This window comes from Narcine bancroftii, chromosome 4 (genome assembly GCF_036971445.1).
Source record: "Narcine bancroftii isolate sNarBan1 chromosome 4, sNarBan1.hap1, whole genome shotgun sequence".
Lineage (NCBI taxonomy): Eukaryota > Metazoa > Chordata > Chondrichthyes > Torpediniformes > Narcinidae > Narcine > Narcine bancroftii.
Genome location: NC_091472.1, coordinates 93,594,467 through 93,607,951, shown reverse-complemented (window position 1 = coordinate 93,607,951; position 13,485 = coordinate 93,594,467). Strand labels below are relative to the sequence as shown.

At 42.2% G+C, this 13,485-nt stretch overlaps 1 protein-coding gene across 1 annotated transcript in view; it reads right to left on the bottom strand.

The window, feature by feature from the left end:
• Positions 1-13,485, bottom strand: part of prkn (parkin RBR E3 ubiquitin protein ligase) — a 1,164,186-nt gene that overhangs the window by 860,652 nt on the left and 290,049 nt on the right. The window contains exon 4 of the mRNA XM_069936147.1: positions 12,206-12,428. Within this exon, the coding sequence (XP_069792248.1) occupies positions 12,206-12,428 (223 nt within the window). The remainder of the gene's footprint in view (positions 1-12,205; positions 12,429-13,485) is intronic.

Here is a 13,485-nt window from a genome sequence, read left to right as displayed (position 1 = left end):
GAATGTATGATTTATTTCCAAGTCACGAATATGTTACTGAAATTACAGTAGATTTTGTAGCTTCAGTGGTGGAGAGAATAAATGATGGTGGATCAGCTACCTGGAAATAACCAACATTTGTAATCTTTATATTTCATCATCTCTAATCATCATGGTTTACACCTCAAGGGATCTCTGTTTCCTTTTTTGCCTGTCCTAACGGTGAAAAAATTTTTTGTGACTGCATTTAGTGGCTCCAGCTATGTTCATTGCTCATTCCCTCATTGTTCTTGTGACAGCCTCTTTTATGTAAAGTCAACATTCTATTATGCGGCTGGGAATTAGATTTGTAACCACCAAAAATGCCTACATAGGCGAAGGAAGCACGCTGTCAGATATCAGTTAAGGTAATTTAAATAACCACTGCTTCAAGAAGTGATGAATTTCTTGACCTACCAGAATGCCCCCTCTATAGGGATACATAGCTGAACTCCACAAGGGAAAGAACAAATGGCTGTCGTCTGCAATTTGCATGAACAGCACAGTAACAATCAGGTAATTAGACATATTTCTGACAGTTAATTAAGATAAAAGTAGACAACCATTCCCAAAATGCAGCTGCTATTAGCAAGCTCATTTCTTCTGAATGAATCTCAAGATTGGCCTATAAAATGAAAATGGCCATATTCTCATCAGCACTTTTAAAATCAAGCACAGGAGATTTTGTCCCTTGGTCCTTGAATACAATAAATTTATACATTTGTGTTTTATATCCTCTGAACTACATGTAATTCATCACTTTATTGAAAATGTTCCATTATGCTAATGTTTTACAAAGCCACTTGATCTTGCATGAGGTCAAAAGATCATTTTTCTATGAATATTTTGGACTATAACTGATTTCTTCTATCACTGAGAGCAATATGAGAAATATAGTGAAGGTTATTCCTATGTGCAAATGCTAAGAAGAAAAGCAGAAGAAGCCTAATGAGAATGGTACAGCAAGTTATTTCTATGGCTATGCAAAGACAAAGTCATGATGTAGCAATGTGAATGCAACTTGCATTAAAATAATTATTATTTCTGAATACACCAAACCATAATTATAGAGATGGTACAGTACTAAAGGATGTTGCTCAGTCCATTGTGCTTTCCCAGTTCTTTGATTACCAGACATTAGATACACAAATGAGACTGCAGATGTTGGAAAACTGGAGCAAAACACAAATTGATGGAGAAACTCAGCAGGCTAGGTAGCATCCATGAAAGGCAACGGACAAAGTTTTGGGTCAAAACCTTTCATTAGAATAGCAAGAAATTGGCAAAGTAGGCACAGGATGGCAGGTGATAGGAGAATACAGGAAGGAAGGGGAAAGAAATGGAGGGGGAAAGTAAAAAGCTGGGGGGGTGATATGAGGAAGAGGCACTCTGAAAGAAAGAAGGAAGGGAGTGAGGAGGTGGAGGAAGGAATATGTGGATGACAGAGGTTGGGAGAGGGGAAAGGGAAGGAAAAAAGGAGGAATGGAGACAGAGAAGTATGGAAAACAAGGTTTTTTTTCCACAGAACTGCAAATGTTTGCATTTCAAGCATTTATATATCTCTCTCTCACCACATCTCCTTACAGTATAGTTGGCATTGTAGCATCTGAGTGCATTATATTTTTATTGTGATTCCATCAGATCATTATTCAATTATCTTACTTGGCTCCCCACTGGCCACTGACCATTCTGTTATTGGACCTGGATTCCCCTCATTTATTCCACCAAATTCCTTCATATTTTTAAAAATATATCGATCAAATTTCCCCATGATCTTTTTTGCTTAATGGAGAAAACTTAAATATCTATAATTACTGCACAAAACAAGTCTTTTAGCCTAGAACCATTCTTGTTAATCTCCTCTTCTCCCTTTGATAACTTGACATCGTTCAGAAAGTCTAATGGCCAAAATAGACCTGCAGTGACCTAACTAGTTGGTAGTCAACCCTTAATGTTGTGCTTATTTTTGCATTCTAATCTTCTGTCTGCACAATAAAAGATGTCAGATAATTGTGCAACAGTCATAATCGACATTACTACATCAAAGACTGGGAAGATATGCCTTCAAATCCTCCTCTTTTTACATACTTAAAATTGAGCCTTATTCTTCCAAAATAAATCATTTCATGTGAAGTCTCATTTCACCAATTTCTACTGGAAAGTTATTTATTATCTTCATTGTTTACCACCTTTAACAATTCCTGTCTAATGACATCAAGACCGCACATAAAACCTGAGAGGGGAAATAGTTCAAATCAACCCCTCTGGACAGGAAAATACCGCTACACTAGTTTAAGAACTCAAAGCTTTCTCTTTCCATTTCTGCACCATTGATGTGGGCAAGGTGTTGTCTTTCCTCCCCTCCTCCCCCACTTTCCGGAGTCAATGATCACCTCCATCCTCTTTCTGATACTGAGAGAGAGGTCATCTTCGCACTATGTCACCAGACTTTCAGTTCTTTCCTGTATTCCTTGACATCATTATTTGATACTCGCCTCTGCTGTGGAAGTTGTAAGGGCTTGTGTACATATCCTTGAAGAGCACTGGTGCTGTATGATTGTGAAGATGTTGTGACCTGTCTTCATTGATTTCAGTTTGTCAAATAGGAAGTCTAAGATCCATACACAGAAGTGCAGGATGGAGCCAGGATGCAAAGACATCTTGGCCCTCAGCTTTTTATCAGGATTTCCAGAATTTCAGTCTTCACGAAAATAAGTAGGTGGGGGGGGGGGGGGTGGTGGGCAGGGTGGGGAAGGAGCACAGGCTTGCAGGTGATTGGTCATACAGGTGGAGGAGGGGGGAAAAGAAGTGGAAGGAGGTGAGAGTTGATAAAAGAAGAGGGGGGAAAGAAGTGAAAGGAGGTGAGAGTTGATAAGAGAAGGGAAGCAGATGGCTGAGACATATGCTTTCTGGTAAGAGAAAAGAGAGTGGGATCTGGAGGAAAGAAGGTGTGGGTGCTTGGCAGAGGAAAGAGAAGGAAAACTGTCAGAGGGTCGAGGGAAAGCGACGAGTGGGAAGGAGTGAATAAGGGGGAGGAACAAAGACAGGGGATTACTAGAAAATGGAGCCGTTGATATTGATGCCATTTGGTTGGAGACTGCCAAGACTATCACTCACTTCCTTCCTCCATTTCATGTGTGGTCTCAACCTAGCAGTACAACAGACCATGGACTTAAATGCCAAGTGTGAAATGGGATGGGGAATAAAGTGCCTGTCTATTGGCAGATCCTTGCTGTTGCAGCAGACAGAGTGAAAGCATTCAGCAAAGCATTCCCTCTATCCAGTCTCCCTGATGTAATGGAGGCCGCATTGGGAACAAGAGATGTAGTAAATGACCCTAATCACAGGTAAAATTTTACTTTATCTGGAAAGGCTCTTTGGGGCCCCAAATGATGGTGAGGGAGGAGGTGCAGGTGAAGGTGTACCATTTCTTGCTGTCACAGGGATAAGTACCGGGGAGGAAGCAGAAATGGTAGGAAGGAATGAGTGGATGAGAGAATCATGGAGAGAGAGCAGACCCTGCAGAAAACAGAGAAGGGTAAATGTGTCTGGTTGTGGAACTACGTTGTAGATGGTGGAAATTGTGGAGAATGATCTGTTGGATACAGAGGCTGGTAATGTGATAGAAAAGAATGAGGAAAATCCTATCCTTGTTACACCTGGGAGGGGGAAGGGTCAGGACAGGTATGTGAGAAATAAAGGATATGTGAGTGAGGGGAAGTCATGTTTACTGAGGAAAGAAAAACATCTCAGATGTTCTGGAAATGGCAAGACTCCTCCTGGAAGCAGATGCAACTGAGACGTAGGAACTGTGAGAAAGGGATAGAATCCTTACATTGGCAGACAGAATCAAGGTGGGAACAGATATAGTCAAAGTAACTGCATGAGTTAGTGAATGTTTAAAAGATGTCTATGGATAGTTTGTCTCCCAAAACAGAGGCAGATTGATTGAGAACGGGGAGACAGTTACCAGAGATGGATCAAGTGAATTTGAGGGCAGGCTTGAAATTTGCAGCAAAGTGGATAAAGATCATGGGTGCAAAAAGCAGCACCAATGTAGTCATCAATGTAACCAAGTGTTGAGGAGCCTTGCCTGTGCTTGTTTGCTCTGCATATCCAATGCAAAAAACCAGCACAGCTGGGTTCCACACAAGTACCCATAGCTACCCCCTTGATTTGGAGAAAGTGGGAGTCAAAGGAGAAATTATTGAGGTTGAATACGAGTTCCACCAGGTGGAGGAGGGTGGTGGTGGATAGGGATTGTTGGGTCTGTTATCTAGGAAGATGCAGAGCCTTTTATGCCTTCCTCATGGGGGATGAATATGTACAGGGACTGGACATCCATGGTGAAAATCTGGGGAACTGAAAGCTGTTAAAGTGGTGGAGTGCACCTGAGGTGTTCTGGATGTAGGTTTGAATGGATTGAACTAGAGGCCCAAATGGAATCGTGGTATTCTTCTAGTTTGATGGGGGATGAGCACGCAGAAACAATGGATCTACTGGGGCCATTGGGTCTGTGAATCTTGGGTAGGAGATAGAACTGGACAGTGTGGAACTGGGAAACAATGTGGTTAGAGGCTGTGGAAGGGAGATTACTTGAAGTGATAAGATCAGTAATGATGCAGGAGATGGTGACCTGATGCTTTTTGATGGGGCCCTGCTCAAGATGCAAGATGACATGCCTGAGAGTTGTACCTGACCTCGACAAAGTAGGGTCCATGAGCCTGTTGCCGTCCTTTTTGTGTTGGAGCACCTTCCAACCAGATGGCAAGAATACTGACTTTCCTGTTTCCAGTAAACCCACTGCCCCTCCACACTTCCTCCTCCTTCATTCCCACCTTTATTTCTTCTTTTCCCTCCCCTCAACTTTTCCTCATCCCTGACTCATTTCCTTCAACTTTCTCCAGCCTATCACTCACTTCCTTTCTCCAGTTCTCACCTCCTTCCCTTCTTCTCTCCTACCAGAGAGCATCTTTCTCAGCCCTCTGTCCCATTCCCTGATCGCTTCTCATCTATTTTCACTTCTTGCCCCTCCCATCTGAATCTACTTATCAACGGCATGTTTCTGCTCCCCCACGACACCCCTCCCCCACCATCTTCTTATTCGGGTCAATCCTGATGAAGTCCTCCATCATCTCCTTTTTCATCCACATTCTGATTCAGGTTATTACCTTTGCAATATTTCACGATATTTTTCACACCATCTCTGTACTATGACTTACTGTTGTGAGGAAGCCTACTACTGTCATGCCATCTGCAAACTTGATGACTCTTTTGGAGCTGGTTCTGGCATTGCAGTCATTGGCCAGTGCTCAGCATGATGGTGTTCAATTTTCTGCTGCCAATCCAGTTTGACTGTGGTCTTTCCATTAGGAAGTCCAGGCTACTCTATATCACTACAGCTCAGTTTCAACACCATCATACCCTCAGTACTAGTCAACAAACTTCAAAACCTGGGCATCTGAATCTCCCTTTGCAAGCTGATCCTTGACATTCTCATCAGAAGACCACACAGTCAGTATGAATTGGAAACAATGTCTCCTGCTCACTGACAATCAACACAGGTTCAAGGATGTGTGCTTAGCCCAATGCTCTATTCACTCGACACCCATGACTGTGTGGCTAGGAACAATTCAAATGCCATCTACAAAATTGTCAATGACACCACGGTTGTCAGTAGAATCACAGAAGGGAAATAGATCAGCTAATTGGATGGTGTCACAACATCAACCTTACACTCAATATTAACAAAACTAAGGAGCTGATTGTGGATTTCAGGAGGAGGACATCAGAACATGAACCAGTCCCCATCAAGGAGCAACAGTGGAAAGGGTTAAGAAGTTAAAATTCCAGGGTGTCAACATCTCTGAAGATTTGCCCTGGGGTCTCCATGTCTACGCAATCATGATGAAGGCTCACTAGCAGCTATACTTTGTGAGGAGTTTGAAGAGATTTGACATGTCACCAAAAGCTGTTGCTAATTTAGACACGTGGAGAATATTCTGACCAGTTGCATGACTGTCGGGTATAGACCATGGGATAGGAAAAGATTACAGAGTTGTGAACTCGGCCAGCTCGATCATGGGCATCAGTCTTCATTCCATCAAGGACATCTACAAGGGGTGAATGTGGTGGAATCACTGTATAGCTATTAGCACTGACAGTATGAATTTACTGTATAGGCTGGCCCACCCCCTGCTCCTGTGTCTCCTCCCCTCAGAATCCCCATAAAGGCTGTTATTCCCAAACCCCTCCCTTGGAACCAGGCCAGCAACTTGTGAGATGAACTGGTGTTTTATGGTGATTAAAACCTATTAATCACAAATCTCAGTCTAATGTAGTTAATCTGTAGTGCAACATGACCGTCTTCCTGAATCAGCTCCAGTCCATGGACTCAAAGCAGTCCTGTAGCGCTGCTGTGGTCCTACCCCCAGCCATGACCTAATCTGCCTGTAAACTGACTCTGACCATTTGCCAGAGGTCTGTATGCTGGGGTTAGCAGGACAGATACGTGATCAGAGCAAAAAAAGGTCGGGACTCATTTGGGGACATTGGGGTACACTTGGCCTATAGTGTTCTTTCCTCTGGAGACAAAGTTATTGAGCTGTTGAAACCAAGGTACAACAGTCTTCTGGTTGGCATGATTGAAGTCGCCATCAGGGTGGGACATCTGGGCTTCACAGATGGCATCATAAAATCCCTTCATTGCTTCATCCTCATTAGCCGAAGGCGGAATAAAAACTGTGGTTATCAGCATGGTCGAGAATTCACTGGGCAGGAGAAGCATCTGCATTACACCATCAGATATTCTAACTCTGCTGAGCAGAACATCTTTACAACACAGACGTTTGTGCACCAGTTCTCACTGATGTTAAAGCAGATACCTTCCTTGATTCTTGCCAGAAGCAGCATCATCTCTGACTGCTGAAGGAAATAGAGCCATCTGGCTAGATCACTGAATCTTGAATGGTGTCATATTTTGGTAATCACCTGAGCACAGCAGCCTTGCAGTTCTTTCTGGTTTATACGCAGTCTCTGGTCGTCCATTTTATCCTCTAGCCATCTTACATTTGCGATTAAGACTATCAGGTACGTGGGTCTGAATGGGTTAATTCTTAGTTTAACTCCAATGTTGACCTGTCTACTGCACTAGTAGGCACTTTCAGGTGGCCAAGATCCCCCGATGTAAAGCTGCATATTATGCCTATATGCGACTGTCAGGAGGCTACTCGAAAGCGCAGGAGGCTCATGCGAGACGAACTTTATAACCCTCCTCTGGTAGGGATAATCGCCAGAGCACTGAGGTCCCCCCGGCAACTGAATGCAGCTGCCTGACAGTGGCTGCTAAGGGGATTACAATCAGCTCTGACAGCCTGTGCTGGCCGCCCCACAGTGTGGGGACTGATACAGGGCTGTGGGGAGAGCACGGGGCAGTGAGATCAGTGTGGGGATGTCCTGTGCCAGCTGCCCCAGCTCTGACAGCCAGCCATCTCAACCCTGACAGCCCAAAGGAACAGGATTCGGAGTGCGCTCTGAAGCACCTCCCTTGAAGCTGTCTCTTTCAGATGGCCAGTGCTGCACTTTCAGTGCTGCCACCCGAACGACCATTCCACAGGTCTGAATCCGCTTCTGCAGGCGCATTCTTGGTGGAGAATGCACCTGAAGAAGCCTTCTGTCTACTCGCATACTGCTTCCAACAGCATCCCTTGTGTCTCCAATGGCCTCTCTCTGATCTGCTCTGTAGTTTATTGCAGACTGGTTCTCTGACTTCAGGAAGTTAAAACCAAATTTCTTTTGAGTCCTATCCTCTAGTTTGAAATACTATACTGTGTTTCTAAAAGAGTCTCTGATTGAGTCTGTTGTTTAGAGGTCTGATGGTGGAGGGGTAGCAACTTGAACCTGCTGGTGCAAGTCTTGTGGCACTTATACTTTATTCCTGATAGCAGGAGAGGGAACAGTGTGTTCTGAGTGATGTGGTTCTTTGATGATTACTGCTGCTCTCTGACAGTATAGCTCCATGTAGATTTTCTCATTGAAAGGGAGAGTTTTGCTGTGCTGTACTGGGCTGTATTCACAACCTTTACCAGGGCTTCTTTCAGAGATATGTACCCCCACATGAGGGTGTGATGCAGTTAATCAGCACACTTTCCACTACACATCTGTAGAAGTTTGCCAAACGTTCCGATGTTATACTGAACCTATAAAAACTTCCGAGTAAGTAGAGGCACAGACTTGCTTTCTTCATGATGACATCTGTGTGTTGAGTCCAGGAAAGGTCCTCCAAGATAGTGATTCCCAAGAATTTACATTTGTACATATCTCCACCTTTGATCCCAAAATTATCACTGGATCATACACCGTAGTTTTCCTTTCCTGAAGTCTACAATCAGCTCCTTGGTTTTGGTGACATTGTGTAAGAATTGTCAGTACATCATTCACCCAAGTTTTCAGTCTCCTTCCTGTAATTTATCTCATTGTCCCTTTGTGTACAACCCACTTCTGTGGTATCGTCAGCAAACTTGCAAACAGTCTTGTTGTCATATTGACCCACACAGTTATGGGTGTACAGCGAATAGAGCGGAGTGTGACAGAGTATATAGAAATAATTTTGGGAGATAAATTGGGAAAGATTCCGAGTAGGTTACATACAAACACTAAAACAAATCTTATTTGAAATACTGGAGACTTCATGTCCACAGTGACTTTACAGAAACTTTGAAGAATGCCTATGGAGACTTCACAAGTAGGTGTTAATTGGACTGATGTTCTGGAATAAATGGACTATAGTCTTTAAAGCAACAGAGGAGACATAGTGGCTTCTCACCTTTTTGCAGGAGCTATGAAGACTGCTCAGAGATGTCACTGATTGATTCTTGTTTACCCCAAAGCAACAAATGAAAGAGCAGGCTGCAGAAGACTTGCTGTTGTAAGAGGGTCATGTGGTTTTGCAAGCAGAAATAGTCAAACAGGCCATCTCAGACTCAATGAGTGTGTGTGTATGAGAGAGAGAGAGAGAGAGAGAGAGAGAGAGAGAGAGAGAGAGAGAGAGAGACTGGGTTTCAGCCAAAAGAGCAGTTGGAATTGAAAAAGAAGCTCTAGTGTGGAAGATGGACTAGTCAGCTCTTGTGGTTCATGCAAGAGGAGAAGACTGGCTGTCTAATGTTTCATTTGGAATAAGAGGAACAGAAAGGAACTCTTTGATGACCTGAATGAAAGAGGTTATCATCTGGAGAACCCTGATGGGGCAAGTTTTGTCAGCAAGACACTGAGGTGACAGAGGGAAGTACTTCAGTTGTGGAAAATGACAGCATCCTGGAACAAAATCCTGGAACAAAACATCTCTCTCTGAAAACCGACAAGAACCTTCCTGAGCAGTAACCATTTACCTTTCAAGCACCAAAGCTCGGTGAACTTTATAAATGTTAAATTCTATGCACAGTACAAGAATTGCCTGCAACTAGTGATCTTGGAGGAATGAAAAGTAAGATTGGACTGTGAACCAAAGAACTTTTCTGAACTTACACATACATTACACACACGTGCATTTAGAATTAGAAGGGGGTTAAGTTGGGTAAAGTAAGTTAATAGTGATAAGTTAAAGTGTAATTCTGTTTTCATGTTTAAAGATAATTAAAAACAACTTTTGTTTAAGTAACCATTTGTCTTGGTGAATATCTATTGCTGCTGGGATTTTGGGTCCTTTGAGCTTGTAACAGGAGGCTAAGTTCACAGCCCTGTAGTGCTCCGGTGCTGATGGAGATTGTAGAACAGATGTTCTTGCCAATCCACGCTGATGATGGTATTGACTGGTGAACTATAGTCAATAAAGAGCATCCTGATGTCCTTTGCTGCCCAGGTGTTTCAGGGTTTTGTGTAGAGCCAGAGAGATGGAATTTCCCTTGGGCCTGTTGTTGCTGGAGGCAAATAGAAAAGGATCCATGTGGCCACTGAGCCAAGAGCTGATATGCTTTAATACCAGCCTGCTCAAAACACTTCATCACTGTGGATGTAAGTTTCACTGGTCGGTAGTCATTTAGGTAGGTTACCACAAACCTCTTGAGCACCAATATGATTGAGACCTGTTTGAAAAAAGTGGGTACCACACCCTGGAGAGTGAGATATTGAAGATATCCGTGAACACCTTGGCCAGCTCATGTTTTCAGTACTCGGCCGGGTACTCCATCCAGACTGGATAATGTCCTTGGATGCACTCTCTTCACGGTAGCCCACAAGTCATCTATGCATAATAACAGTTGAGGATCATCGGGGAACATGAGGGTTCACAATGATTGTACCTTGTGCTGGTGGTCAAATCAGGAGTAGAAAGCAATGAATTCATCTGAGAAGGAAACTTTTCTGTCTCCTTTTGCGCCAGATTTAGTTTTAGTCATTGATGTTCAAAAGAATAGAAGGTGGGGGGAAGGATTTTGTTGAAACACATCATTATGAAAGGATAGATAGAATAGAAGTATCGTCGTTATATCACTAACACGTGAGACTTGAACTCAAAATCACAGCTTCAGGTTTCAGGGGGAGTAAATTTAAGACTGATGAGGAGTGATCATTGGGGGATCAGAAGTGGAGAGGGTGAGCAAATTTGTATCATTGAGAGTCACTATCTCAAAGGATCTTTCCTGGACCCAACATACTAATGTCATCATGAAGAAAGCACTTCTACTTCCTCAGAAGTTTGTAGAAACTTGGTATGACATCGGAAACCCTGTCAAATTTCAACAAATGTGTGGTGGAAAGTTTGCTGACCAGCCACTTCACAATCTGGTATGGGAACACCAATATCCCTGAGCAGAAAGTCCTGCAAAAGGTAGTAGATACAGCCCAGGACATCACAGGCAACACCCTCACTCCCCACCCTTGCAAGAAAATCTACAGGGAATGCTGTCATCAGAGAGCACCAGCAATCATCAAGGATCTGCACCACCCACCATAGGCTCTGTTATCATTGCTACCATCAGGAAAGAGGTTTAAGTGTCATATGACTCACACCACCAGGTTCAGGAATAGCTGCTACCCCTTCACCTTCAGACTATCAAAAACCTCAATCAAAGACTTTTACACTTCATTGATTTTTTAAAAAATTCTCTCTGTATTGCACTGTCAGTTTGCTTTCATTTCTTTACAGATTAATATATGTCTATATCTTCTTGAGTAGTTTTTTTTTCACTACTAATAAGTGGGAATTCTGCCTAGCCTGCAGGAAAAAGAATCTCAGGGTTGTATGCGATGTCATGTATGTACTCTGACAATAAATCTGAACTATGAACTGTTTCTCTCAGAGAGTAATGAATCTGTACAATTCTCTGCCCAATGAAGCAGTAGAGGCTGCCTCATTACATGTATTTAAGTCACAGATAGATAGATTTTTGAATAATTGGGGAAATTAAGGATTATAGGGATCAGGTAGATAAGAACAGTTAGGATTATATGAATCAGACAGATAAGTAGAGTTGACCATATACAGATTAGTCATGATTTTATTGAATAGTCTACTCTTAATGTGTTTTTGAAAGGCTGCTTTTCAAGTTAAAAATATTCAATTCCACTTTGCTTTTCAACAAATAAAACAAACGAAAAACCAGAAGCTGTTAACCAATTTCTCAACCCATGGTCCATGAGCCATAAGACCATAAGGTACAGGAGCTGTCAAGTCGGCTGGTGGCCCATGGGTTTGTTATAGATAGTCCACAGTGATGCAGAGAAGATAAATATTATTGATACAATAAACAAGGAATGTGAAAACTAGGTTAAACAAGAATTTTGCAGTTGCTGGAGAACTGGAACAATGCACAGAAAAATATTGGAGGAGCTCAGCAGATGAGGCAACATCCATGAAAGCAGTAGGCAGTCACCATTTTGGGGCTGAGTCCTTCTTCAGGATTCCTTCTGTACTTTCTTGTGTATTGTAGGTGTAAAACTGGGCTATAAATATGATGACAACAAAAAATTGTCAATAAGCGATTCCAAACAAACAGAAATCCTATCAACAGTCTGGGAAGGAGCACAAGCTCACAGATCTCCTCCCCACTTCTGTACTACTGGTAGTCTGTGAATTTGTTACAGGAAGTCTGCAGTAAGTAAAGGAATACTTAAGATGGTCTACGTGTGAAAAAAGTTGAAAAGTATTAACCTATTGGATGCAATATTGAATAAAGTGCTTCAAGATCCTTACCTGCATTTTCAGAATGGCTATTGCTACCTTGGTCTCCATTTTTCAGGATAAAAACATGATCTGTAGGAAGTCTTGGAACTGCAGATGCGCTGAGATCTAATTGACTTAAGGTGACTTTTTCTCTTTCATTCCTTCCCAGAAGACTTGCAGAGCTTGAATATCGAATTGGTTGAGATGTACACTGCACCACGTGAACAGTGCTTTGCTGGATTAGGTTGCAGTTCTACAGGTAGATAAAATGAACTGATCAGAGTTGAACCATGAATAGGGGAATAAATAAACAACAAGTACATTTGTAGTAATGAACAGTATCTAGAATAATTCAACTCCATCTCCAACAGTAGGGTGGGTATGTCTTTCAAGAAGATCTGCAGCAGTTAAAGGAGACTTACCATTACCTTTGGAATTGGGTAGTGTAGACTTTTCCTACAACACCCACTGACTGGAAAAAAAAATGAATAAACATTCATGAGTAACTTCATGGGAAAATCTGACAATGTAGCATTGTTTTTAACAACATGCATATACTTATACCAAGAAGTAAATCATGAAGGGCCAGTCTTGAATTTAGCAAAGAGTTCATTGAAATTGGGGGCCTACTATTGTAAAAGTGAACATTTCTCTTATTTTCAAAATCCAAAATTTCCTTTTTCAATACAGATAATTTAATCAAATTTTCGCCAATCACTTTCATCAATTTCAGGTTTAAACTGTTTTTAGTCTAAGTTCCTGAATATTGAGTTACTTCTTTAAGATCAACACACTTCTAGCTCCATTGCACTCCTTGACAATTTAATATGACACTGGAAACTTTGACAAGCTTCCTCAGATGAGTAGTGGAAAATGTGCTGACTGGCTGCATCATGGCCTGGTATGAGGGCACCAATACCTCTGAGCAGAAGCCCTGCGAAGTTAGTGGACGTAGCTCAGTTCATCACAAGCAAAACTCTCCCCATCATCTAGAAAATCTTCATGGAAAGCTGCCATTGGAGAACAGCAGCAATTATCGAGGACCAACAGCACCCAGGACATGCTCTGTTCTTGCTGCTGCCATCAGGAAAAAGGTATGGGTGCCACTAGACTGGTACCACCAGGTTCAGGGACAGTTGCTCCCCCTCCACCATCAAACTCGTAAACCACAAACTCAATCAAAGATTAATTTAAGGACTCTTACATGGCACATTATTTATAACCGAATATTTATTTTTCTTCCGTATTTCTCAGTTTTTATACATTTCTCTCTTTTGTTTACATATATTTTCTTGAGTACAGTTTTTTGC